The following is a 12,749-nucleotide window of genomic DNA, read 5'->3' on the forward strand; positions in this document are numbered from 1 at the left end:
ATTTTCACTGCCTTGAAAAGGGCCTAGCCATTAGCCAGTCAGCTTTTTATTAACAATGGTAGCAATACATATTTACAGTGTACAAAAATTGTTCCACAGCATACCTACAGCAACATCGTTGTTAATTCCCAACTTCCAAGTCTTTCCATTTTGTCACCTAATAACAGTACAAGAAGCAGATTTTTTTCAGAGGCTCCTGTATGTTCATTGGCTCCAAAAAAAATTTTTAAACTGAATAAGTAACATTCCTCACACATATAAATGATTTGCTTTTTGGATAAACAGATGACAATTTGAGTAACAAAATGTAAATTGTCAAGAAAGTCACTTTTGGTATTACATCATGAACACTAAAAGTTGAATTGTTTTCATTGACATTAAAGGGCATCTGTTAAGTTTGAAGTGGTTGAGCAACATTCTTATCACTGTGGTCTTCTGTTGTTTTTTTCTAATTCTATTTCTGCTTTCAAGTTCTGATGATTCATAGCATGTTAGATTTGTATGCATCTAGGGCCATACAATGTTTTGATGAGTTTTATTTTTTCTTGTTCATATACTAACTGATGGAATCCAATTATTTGTTGGCTTGTGATTAAAATCATGATATGAATTACTGCTAATAGAAGCCCACATTTCTTCACAGCTGTGTTATGATGGGTAATGAAGATAGTGTTCTCCCAGGAGTTAGGTGTTCATCTGCCACTTTCCACAGGTTCCTGAAATAGCATTTATCAGCCTCCTGTTGCAAATGACAGAACCCAATGAAACTACCTTAGGCAAAATAAAGAAATTATTGGAAGAATTCAGAAGCCAGAGATCACAGGACCAAACTATGGAAAATGCGAATACAGATTCTGCAGGGGTCTAGTCACTGCCAAGCCCACCTGCCAAGCTCCCTGTCTCACCCCCCAATTACATGTTGAGAATTCTAGTATAGGAATCCAAATCTTTGATTGGCACGATTTTATCAGATTTTTATGCACGATTTTATGCTTACTTCTGGACCAATCAACTATGACTAGAAAGGTAGGATATTAAAGTAACCTGGCTAGAGTGGTGTTCCAGCATCTGGACAGCTGGGAATATCCCAACTCTAGGGAAGCATATATTAGAGTACAGCGAGGGTCACCCTAGAATATTTACAATAGGACCATAGCTATCCTCTACGATGCTGTGTTTGGAATGACTCACTTCTTACATTTTCTTCTAATTAACTCAGTGTGAGGTCTTTGTTTGTTTTCAAGACAGGGTTTCTCTGTGTAACTCTGGCTGTCCTGGAACTTGCTCCATAGACCAGGCTGGCCTCAAACTCACAGAGATGCACCTGCCTCAGCCTCCTGAGTGCTGGGATTAAAGACGTGCGACACCACTGTCTGAGAGCTCAGTGTGAGTTCTCAAGGGAAAATAATCTGTTCAATTCTGTATCTTTAAGCATTTGAGGCATCTGTTTCTAAATTATGAACTAATGGTGAATGTAATGGTCCATTACAAAGTGTTTAATTAAGGACTTGTCACATCTTGGCTCCTCTAGTGAAAACAGTCTATTCTGAGTTCTAGTTCTGACCAGTTCTCCGATGAGTCACCAGCTCTGAGCTGTGATATGGGGAGCATCTTGTTCAGTGATTGGAGTTGTATGGTTAGAAGTGACTTCATATTGAAAACAAAGACACTCTGCTAGGGAGATGGATCATTGGTAAAGCAGTTGTGCTGCAAGTATGAGGGCCTGCATTCAGATCCCAGGCCCCCACAAAAAGACAGTGAGTACCTGTAACTCCCATACTGGTGGGGGTGAGTAAGAGAAGACATATAAGTCCCTGGAACTAATAGCCACCATCATATCCAAATTGATATGAGCCCCAGATTCAATGAGGAGAGACTCTTCCAAATAAGGTAGAGCATAATTAGGAAGACAGCTGACATTAACCTCCAGCCTCTGCAGGTGAACACACACATTCACACTCACATGTAAGTACACCAAACACATACACACACACACACACACACACACACACACACACACACACACACACACACGAGAGAGAGAGAGAGAGAGAGAGAGAGAGAGAGAGAGAGAGAGACAGAGACAAAGACAGAGACAGAGAGACAGAGAGAATATAAAACCTTACCATGTGTATATAAAGTTTTTTTGCACTTCCCAGGGTTTGTTATTTATTTATGATCGCCTGACTTATGGGCCAGAAAACTTGAGCTGTCATCCTGATGGAACCAGAGAGGAGAGGATACATTAGTCTTCTGCTGGGGTACATGTGCTTTGAGTTGTTAGAAGTGATTCCCACAGATAACTCTACTTTCCCATGGTGTATAAGAAGATACTTCCCTAAAATTCTGCTGTGTTCTTCTTACTGTTTTCAGGGTTTTGTCAAGCAGGAAAGGATTTGCGTTTGGTCTCCCTGTGTATGGAACAAATTGACATCCCAGCGGGGTTCCTCCTGGTGGGAGCCAAGTCTCCCAATCTTCCTGAACATATCCTAGTGTGTGCTGTAGATAAGCGGTTCCTACCAGATGACCATGGGAAAAATGCACTTTTAGGTGAGTGTTTAATGTCTATAAAACTCCTTCCGAGAGGAAGGAGTTGAAATACATGTTTATTGAAAGTTATCAGAGAATTTTATATGTATGTGACTGAATTTAGTTAGAGTTTAAATGGTTTACTTTCAAACAGGAAATATTTTTCTCTCATTAACTTAAATATATTTTATATTTTTATTATCAAAAATTAGACATGCAAAACTTTTTGAGAAAATTAAAAAGCAGTATGCAATTTATCAAAATTTAACATTTTATGTCTAAGAGCAGAATATTGGTTTAGCATGTGTAATTATCTCAATTTTATCCTTAGCCATATAAAAAGTTTTTTGCACAGAGAAACCCTGTCTCGAAAAACCAAAAAAAAAAAAAAAGTTTTTTGCATTTTATTAAATAAAGCAAAATTTATTCTATATAGTCACTGATCTAAACCTGAGGTCATTTCTCAATTATTTGTGAATTATTCACTTTATAAGGCATTTGCAAATTTTCAGTACTACCTAATGCCTCATGGATATGATTAGCTTGAATGTGAAATATCTCCAATAAAAGGGAGACTAGAAAAGGACATAATAATCAGAATGTACATTACGTGTGTGTGTGTGTGTGTGTATGTGTGTGTGTGTGTGTATGCATGTGTGTGTGTGTGTGTGTACATATATATACATATATGAAATTGTCAAAGCACTCAGTAAAAGTTATATTAAAATGTCACCCATGGCTGTCACCAGTGTTTGAGAGCTGGCTCCTACTAGGTAGTGCTGTTCTGAGGGGCATGGAACCTTTAGGAAGTAGAGCCTGGCTGGAGGACCACACTGTAACCAGTTGCCTCACACTCCTAATGCTTGGCCAGGAGCATAATTCCTTTCCTTCCTTGTCATGATGACCTGCATCCCTTGAACCATAAGCCAGAATGAACCATTCCCCCTAATGCCAATTCTGCCATCAGTCTATCACAATAACAAGAAAGGTGACTACTTTGCCAGGCGGTGGTGGCACACGCCTTTAATCCCAGCACTCAGGAGGCAGAGCCAGGCAGATCTCTGTGAGTTTGAGGCCAGCCTAGTCTACAGAACGAGCTCCAGGACAGGCACCAAAACTACACAGAGAAACCCTGTCTCGAAGAAAAAAAAAGAAAGATAACTAACAGATACTTCTCAATCTCAAGGGATATATAAATGCTATGAAACATATAAGAGTATCCCAGAATTATTTTATTTTCTGGCTTAGAATCTTGGCTTTTTCACAACATAACTGTACTACATCATGAGAAAAGAAAATGGAGTTGGTGTTTTGGTTGGTTTTGTTATTGTCTTGTTCTGAGACAGTGTCCTGGCTAGTTTTATGTAAACTTGACACAAGCTAGAGTCATCTGAAAGGAGGGAACCTCAATTGAGAAAATGCCTACATAAGATCCAGGGATAGGGCATTTGCTTAATTAGTGACTGAAGAGGAGGGCCCAGCCCATTGTGGGTGGTGCCATCACTGGGCTGGTGGTCTTGGATTCTATAGGAAAATAGGCTGAGCAAGCCATGGAGAGCAATCCAGTAAGCAGCACCCCTCCATGGCCTCTGCATCAGCCTCTGCCTCCAGGTTCCTGCCCTGTGTGAATTCCTGTCCTGACTTCCTTCAGTGATGGACCATGGTGTAGAAATGTAAGCCAAATAACCCTGCTCTGGGTCATGGTGTTTCACTGCAGTAATAGTAACCCTAACTAAGACAGACATGATCTCACTATGTAGACTTGGATGGCCTGGAACTCGCTACAGAGACCAGGCTGATCTCAAACTCAAGATCTGCATTTGCCTCCACAGTCCTGGATTAAAGGTGTGTACCACCACACCTAGCTGGTTTTTTAATTGTTTTGTAATAAAAAAAGACAAGCAGGTATATGAGCTTTGATGTTATTTTGCTGCTGTGTTTTTCTAGAAGTTTTGCTTCTCAAAATTCCTTTTATTTAGATAGAATCATATCTTTAAAGTACAAATATCAGTAAAAGGAAGAGGACAAAAGCTACTGTATTATGAGTTGATTTTTGTTTTAGTTTTATGCAGCCATCCAAATTATACAATATCAGAAAGCCTTGAAAAACATCAGTCAATATCTTGAGTCAGAAAGTAACCCTGAACATGCAATATAGAAGTCCCTTCCCTCCCCCACCTTTTCTTTCTTTCTTTCTTGACAAGATCTTACTGTGTGGCCCAGACTGGCATGGAGCTTATTATGTGGACCTTAAGTTCTCAAGAGATCCACTTGCCTCTGCCTCCCAAGGGCTAGGATTATGTGAAGGCTTCTTAAATTATAGTTCAGAGCCATATATTGGTAACATCTAATGGTCATTTTCATGCTTCACAAGTGTCAAAAAATATGTACTGGGCACAGTTGCACACATCTATAATCCCAGCACCAAAGAGTAGAGCAGAAGGATCAAGAGTTCAAGGTCACCTTGGGCTACATAGTGAGACCTTATCAAAAAAATGAGGACTGGAAGTGTAGTTCAGTGATAGAGGCCATAAGTTTGTTCCCCAGTACTGAACAAAAAAATGCATTGATTTTTTTCTTTAAATGAAATTAAGCACATAGTTTAATACAGAAATCTAATGGTAAATCTTATTTATTTTAGTAAATTAACAAAGAAGGTCTAAGCATTCATTTTTTCATTTGGTAGAAGTTATTCAGACTGTACTGTGTAATAAAAATCAAGCTAAACTATAACATGGAGGGGAAATTATAAGGGACAGTCCTTCCATTAATGCACTTAAGACTCATTGGTGATGTAAAACAATTTAGGAAACATATATAGTATTTTAAAAGCATTATAGTCTCTTCTAATATGGTGAAGTAGAGCTCTGACTAAAACCCTGAAAAATGTCTCATAATCCATTAATAGTTCTTCATGACTAGAGGAATCCTCATGATACAGAAAGCACTGTCAGATTATGTATCTGTTGGTTGGGTGGATGGACAGACTCATGGATGGATGATTGGATAGTTAGATGGAAAATAGATGGACAATTAGATGTATGTATGTATGTATGGATGGATGGATGGATGGATGGATGTATGGATGGATGGATGGAAGGATGGATGGGTAGTTGGAGGGATGAATGGGTGGATGGATGGATGGATGGATGGATAGATAAATGGATAGATGGACAGATAGGTGAATGGATGACTGTGAATTAAACTAAGTGAATTAAACAGCCATTGACTTTTTTATTTATTGCTATTGGCCTACAGCTTCAACAAATTGAGACATATGTAAGTATTCTCTAATACAATGCTTCCCTGAATGCATTATACAATTTATAAGTTTGTATTAATGTTCATTACTTGATAAAAATAACAGAAAGAAACTGTTAATTCTGTGTAATTAAGCAGGGGTTATGGTCATCTCTTGTTCACCATTTTCCTCCAGTGTTTACTGGAAGGTGTTCAGCATATGATTGTCATAGTAATAACTTGGACCTCCTGTCTATAAATGCTTTGCATTATTGGTATTCTCCAAGAATATTATAAAATGCTCTTTTTTTAGCCGGGCGGTGGTGGCGCACGCCTTTAATCCCAGCACTCGGGAGGCAGAGGCAGGCGGATCTCTGTGAGTTCGAGGCCAGCCTGGGCTACCAAGTGAGTTCCAGGAAAGGCGCAAAGCTACACAGAGAAACCCTGTCTCGAAAAACCAAAAAAAAAAAAAAAAATGCTCTTTTTACCCCTGTGGCCTTTCTTTTCTCTCTTTGTTCTTGTTAATAGTCCAGGTTAGTTGAGGGGTTTGAGAACTGACAGTTTGTCAGCAGCCTTGTTCTCAGGTGTTGTAGACAGGTACATGGTCTTTATACCAGATGCAGGGAGCCTTGTCCTGTTCATCTGTATGACTGTATGCATGTTCTGTTTCCATCAGATATGAGTAAAGGAACTTGCTGTCTTCCTGGTCTCTCCTTCTTTTGTGTATTAAAGGGGCTAATGGCTGACTTTTCATAAAGCAGTGCATGGTTTCTTCTCCTCCCAGCCTTCTCCATTTCCTCTTTCCACATCTGCTCCAGCCAGGCCATTGAGAGTCTTATTTTGTTTAATTAGTCCAAGTGATTGTTCAGACATTCAGTATAAAAGACTAAGAAGCTGAGATGTGTAAAGAAAAAATGATAATTTCATAGAGCTGTGTCTAGCTCTCATAGGAACAGAAGAGTCACTCTTGGACATATACCCAAGGAATGCTCAATCATACCACAAGGACACCTGCTCAGCTATGTTCATAGGAACAGAAGTATCCAGCAAGCTTAGCATCTCACAGCTCTGCCCATGCTGCCCTCTCCCTCCTGCTCACAAGGGTCCTAGTCACAGCTCTTATTCTCTCCAAAACCAGAGTTCATGTGTAATTGAGTTGGGTTCCAATTTTACAAACCCTTGCAAATCTAGGGTCCAGTACCATCTAGATAAAATTCTACAAGACAGATGCTAATTGTCCCATATTGGGTCAGATACTTGTCATACACTCATATGACTGTGGGTCTCTGGGGACAAGCTGCTGTGGGGAGCCAAGCAGAGAACCAATAGTAGGACCCACAGGCTCTTTAAAGAACTTTTTTAGCTGGGCATGGTGGCGCATGCCATTTATCCCAGCACTCAGGAGGCAGGGGCAGGCAAATCTCTGTGAGTTCAAGGCCAGCCTAGTCTACAAAGTGAGTTCCAGGACAGCTGGGGCTACACAGAGAAACCCTGTCTGGAAAAAAACAAAACAAAACAAAACAAAACAAAAAAACCTTTTTTAGAATAATAAACAACAAGTCTTTAATGATTAAATAGTTTTTAAGTAATAAAAAATTAAACATCAGTATTTTAAGTTAAAGTTTTTTATTATTCATTCATTTTATAGGGAGGTGGGTTTCATAAAGCTGTTTTCATTGAGGCATATCATATTCTTTGATATTCACCATATTATTCTCTCCTCAGAAGGTGCTTAAGAAAGGAACAGAACTTTAGGACAAAAATTTCTTCCTCTTCTTTTTCCCCCTTCCTTTCCTCCCTTCTCCCTTCCTCCTTCCCTCTTTACCTCTGTTCCTTCTGTCTGTTCTCTCTCCCTCCTTTCCCTCTATCCTCTCTCCATCCCTCCCCTCCTACTTCCTCCCCTCCCTCTCCCCCTCCCTCTTCTCTCCCTCCTCTTCCTTCCTTTCCCAGTGCTGAAGCTCTAACTCAGGCCATCCACAGCTAGGCATTCTATCACTAGTCTACACTCCTCAGCCTCCACCCGGTTTCCCTGTCTTTATATGCTATATAAATTCTGTCATATGATACTTTTCACTCCATTTTCTTAGCCATTGTCCTGTTATTGTAGCATTTAACTTATTCCCAGCCTTTTACTGTTATAAAAATGACTCTGCTGTTATAGTTTGACTGTGAATTTTATGTTAAATAACAGCATTGGAGCAATATTAAATTTCATGATTCTTTTGAACATAGAGTACCAGTTTACAAGCATTGGTTTCTTTGCAATTGTATCTGAAGAATTTAAAATCAAAGAGGAAAGATTGGCGCGTGGTGGGGGGGTCTCTACTAAAACCTTACCCTTGGGTTTTTTCCCCTTCTGAAGAATTTCCTAAAGATTGAAACACTGTTGGTTCACAGACTATGAATATTTTTATACTTTTTACATCTAGAAGTAGTGTGTATCATCTTACAAGGCCACTAGTAACATTGACTTTCCCCATTCTAGGGTTTTCTGGAAATTGTATTGGTTGTGGAGAAAGAGGATTTCGATATTTCACAGAATTTTCCAACCACATTAACTTGAAGCTCACCACCCAGCCGAAGAAACAGAAGCACTTGAAGTACTACCTTGTCAGGACCTCCCAGGGCGTGCTCTCCAAGGGGCCTCTCATCTGCTGGAAAGGTAATTGAGTTCCAGGAGGGGGAGGGGAGGGGGATGCTAGGGTGGTGACTAGTGACCTTTACCGGGTTCAGAGTACAGGTGTGGGATAGATAAATAGCTCAAGTTCAAAAGGTTGTTCAAAAATGTGAAGCCCTTTGGGAGGTTGTTTGACTTGTCCCTTGTTATAATTAACTGAAGCATTTGAGTGTAGGAAATACAAGTCTTTCCATTTCTCTCCAGAGAAAGCATGCAGCTCTGGGGCTGGGAAATGCACTCCTGGTGTCTTTTCATTTCCCTGAGTGTAAAATGTGTTCTTTGCTTTATTTCAGTTTGTTAGCAATTCTCACCAATCTACATTTTTCTATTTTTATTTTACTAAAAACATACCAAGTAAGCAATCCAGTCTTCTGGATGTGTGGGGAAGTCCATGAGTGAGTTGGCAGCTTTGTTTCTTTGGAATTCGAAACAATTTAGTCAGCTGCTCTGTAGGAAGTCATATCCTCATGTTCTTGGTAGGAATCACCATGATTTTAGCCGCTGTCCTAAAGCAGTTTCTTCTGATGCTGAGAAGTTTTTCTCCATAGAATAATTATCTTTACCCTTCTTGCCAACATAAGATTTTTGCCTGACTGTGGAATAGCATAAATCCGAATTGCAATAGCACATTTGTCTCTGGGTCCTCCACCGTAATTACTCTTGGCTACATTTGAAGAGGCATTATATAATGCCACAGGAAACAATGTTGCATGTTCCAAGCCAGTGTTATCAGAGTTCTAATCTCACAACCACTGAACCTCAAGAATTTCATTCATAGCTCTTTATCCTGGTAAAGGCTAAAGACTTTTCCTCTGGAAAGTCTTCCTGAATACCATAAACCCTAATGAAAGACTAAAAACTTGATAAACATAGTCTCTCTGTCTTTTAACTTTTTTCCTTCACTTTTGTTTTGCTTGTGTAAATACACTTAACTTTTTGGTGCTAAGAAAGTTCATTTTTCTAGTGAAAAATAACATTTTTACATTAATTGATTGATAGAATGATATGTATGTGTGTGTGCAATGCACCACAGCACATGTGGAAGCCAGAGATCAACCTGTGAGAATCTGTTGTCTCCCTTCACTGTGTGGGTTCCAGGGACTGAACTTGTGTGTCAGGCTTGGTGGTAAGAACCTTGTCCTCTGAGCACCTCACTGGTCATTTTTAAAGTAGCCTCATACTTACAGCAGTTTTTATTTTGGAGCTGAAATTGTGTTTTTTATTTATATAAAATCACATAATATCAATATGCATATATACATATGATGTGCATAAGGTGAAGTTAAACTGTATACCAAAATACAATCACTTTTCAGAAAGTCACAGCATAGGGTGCTTCAGAAAACTGTTTTCAGCCTTTGCACATGTCTCATTCCCATGGGAACTTTCTTTAGAACTCTTGTAACCTTGTTATACAACCATGTATATTTCATGTGCTACTTTTTGAGACTAGTAATAGCATAATTTAATTGGAACTCAAAGTCCAAGAGACTATCACAGTGTTCACTGAGTCAGTACATAGTACAAGAAGAGTCATATGAGAACCCCATTAGTTTCAGATACTTAGTGCAAAGATTGCCACTGCATTAGCAATAATCACTTTGAATACCACTTAGATATTTCCTTTAATAAGAACTGAGAATAATAATAATTTGCTTCTAATTTTTATCTTTATCTATACAGTTTTTATTTCTCTGATGTTTGATTGAGTGGAAAAGTCTGAAAGCAGACTAGATGGATTAAAGTTACTATTATACATTTAATTATGAAAAAGAAATTACCTGGTATCCCAAAAGCTCAATATGTTTTTTTATAAATATTGACATTTTAGCCTCTGTCATACCCAAAAAACTAGCAAGACTGTGTTGGTTATTGGCACTTTTCATGTGGGAACTGATCTGTGGGCCATAAAATCATGATTGTTCTTTGCCTTAAGCATAACATCTGGCGCAGGAAGAACTGTTCACCAGCCTGAACAGGCTGTTGTAGACAGTAATTAGGAAGCTGGTGCCACTCAAGAAGCAGAAACTTGTTTCAGAGATCTTATGGATCTTATGGGGAATTGCCAGTTAAACTAAAACTCGCTCTTCATATTGTGGTTTTGCTCCCTTCTAGAATGCAGAAGCCGACAGTCCTCTGCTGCTTGCCACTCCACCAAAGCCATTTCTTCAGTATCATCAACTGTGGCTCCAGAAAACGGAACAGCTAATGGATACAAAGCAGGCTTCACTCAGACAGGTATGAAAGAGTTTCGTGTTATTGCAAGGATAGATGTGTGTTTAGGAAGCATCTTTAAATTTGCTTAGCTGGTTTGAGTGAGATGTTTTTAAATAAAATACCATTTGAGTGTTAATAAGATACTATTTGAGTCACTATTATAATTAGAACCCTGCACTGAGATAGATAAGTCTCTGGGAAACCAGGACTTAGGTCTCAATAGTCCTACCATGGGCTGGAGAGATGGCTCAGAGGTTAAGAACACTAGCTGCTCTTCCAGAGGTCCTGAGTTCAATTCCCAGCAACCACATGGTGGCTCACAACCATCTGTAATGAGATCTGGTGCCCTCTTCTGGCGTGCAGGCAGAATACTGTATACAAAATAAATAAGTAAATCTTAAAAAAAAAAAAAAGTTCTACCAATGTTAGACAATGGATAGAGAAAGGAACTGACAGTTGGCAGAAAATTTAGCTTAAGCATAGACTGAGATGCCAGGGACTCTGACAGTAGAGCATACAGGAATCAGACACTGCAGCTATGGGGTAGCACATACTGGGACACACCCATGATAGAATCCTAGGATAGACTTCCATTTAAACCCTGAGACAATGCAACTACCTCCCCTCAGAGTTCAGGGAACCCCATGGAAGAGGATGCAAAAAGAGTGTAAGAGCCAGAGAGGATAGAGGACATCAAGAAAACAAGACCCTCTAAAGGAAAAGCAAGAAACAGAACAAACAAAAACCCCTGAGTTGACTAAAGAGAATAATAGCACACTAGCTGGATATGAAACAAGGCTCCTGGGTGGATTGTGTATCACAGTAGATGAATCCAGGATCTAGTTTTTAATGCTACTTCCCCCAACTTCCCGTCTATCCCCGTCCCATCCACTCCCTATGGGAGTTAGCAATGTATCATGTTGAGGTAGGCCCAAGCTCCTCCCCCTGCATCAAGACTAGGTGAGGCATTCCTGCATGGGGAATAGGTTCCAAAAAGCCAGTTCATGCACCTGGAATAAGTCCTGGTCACACTGCCAGGGGCCCCACAAACAGACTAAGCCACACAACTGTCACCCACATGCAGAGAGCCTAGTTCAGTACCACGCAGGCTCCCCAGCTGTCAGTCTAGAGTCCATGAGCTCCCACTAGCTCGGGTCAGCTGTCCCTTGGGTTTCCCTGTCATGATCTTGACCCCCCTTGCTCATATGATTCCTCCTCCCTCTCTTCAACTGAACTCCTGGAGCTCAGCCCAGTGCTTGGCTGTGGATCTCTGCATCTGCTTCCATCAGTTACTGGATGAAGGCTCTCTGTTGACAATTAGGGTAGTCACCAATCTGATTATATGAGAAGGCCAGTTCAGGCACCCTCTCTACTATTGCTAGAAGTCTTAGCTGGGGTCATCCTTGAGAATTCCTGGGAGTTTCCCTGGTACCAGGTTTCTCCCTAACCCCAAAATGGCCTCCTCTATCAAGATATCTCTTTCATTGCTCTCCCCCTCCATCTCACCCCAAACTCAACCAACCTGATCCCTCCTGTTCCCATCCCCTCATCCCCTCCCCCGCCAACCTCCCACCCCCAGTTTACCCAGGAGATCTCATCTATTCTTCTTCCCAGGGAAATCCATGTGTCCCTCTTAGGGTCCTCTTTGTTACCTGGTTTCTCTGGGGCTGTAGATTGTAGCCTGGTTATCCTTTGCTTTACATCTAATATCTACTGAGTGAGTACATACTGTGTTTGTCTTTCTGGGTTTAGGTTAACTCACTCAGGATGATATTTACTAGTTCCATCCATTTGCCTGCAAATTTCATGATGTCATTGTTTTTTACTGCTGAGTAATGCTCCATTGTGTAAATGTACCACATTTTCTTTATCCATTCTTTGGTTGAGGGGCATCTAGGTAGTTTGCAGGTTCTTGCTATTATGAATGACACTGCTATGAGCATAGTTGAGCAAGTGTCCTTGTGGTATGATTGAGATCCTTTGGGTGTATGCCCAAGAGTGGTATAGCTGGCTCTTGAGGTAGATTGAGTCCCAATTTTCTGAGAAACCACCATTCTGATTTCCAAAGTGACTGTACAAGTTTGCA

At 40.1% G+C, this 12,749-nt stretch overlaps 1 protein-coding gene across 1 annotated transcript in view; it reads left to right on the forward strand.

Moving 5' to 3' along the window:
• The window catches only part of Greb1l (GREB1 like retinoic acid receptor coactivator), a 263,448-nt gene that overhangs the window by 157,989 nt on the left and 92,710 nt on the right, over nt 1-12,749 (forward strand). The window contains exons 5-7 of the mRNA XM_015987712.3: nt 2,374-2,550; nt 8,255-8,431; nt 10,562-10,684. Of these exons, the coding sequence (XP_015843198.1) occupies nt 2,374-2,550; nt 8,255-8,431; nt 10,562-10,684 (477 nt within the window). The remainder of the gene's footprint in view (nt 1-2,373; nt 2,551-8,254; nt 8,432-10,561; nt 10,685-12,749) is intronic.

This window comes from Peromyscus maniculatus, chromosome 19 (genome assembly GCF_049852395.1).
Source record: "Peromyscus maniculatus bairdii isolate BWxNUB_F1_BW_parent chromosome 19, HU_Pman_BW_mat_3.1, whole genome shotgun sequence".
Classification (NCBI taxonomy): Eukaryota; Metazoa; Chordata; class Mammalia; order Rodentia; family Cricetidae; genus Peromyscus; species Peromyscus maniculatus.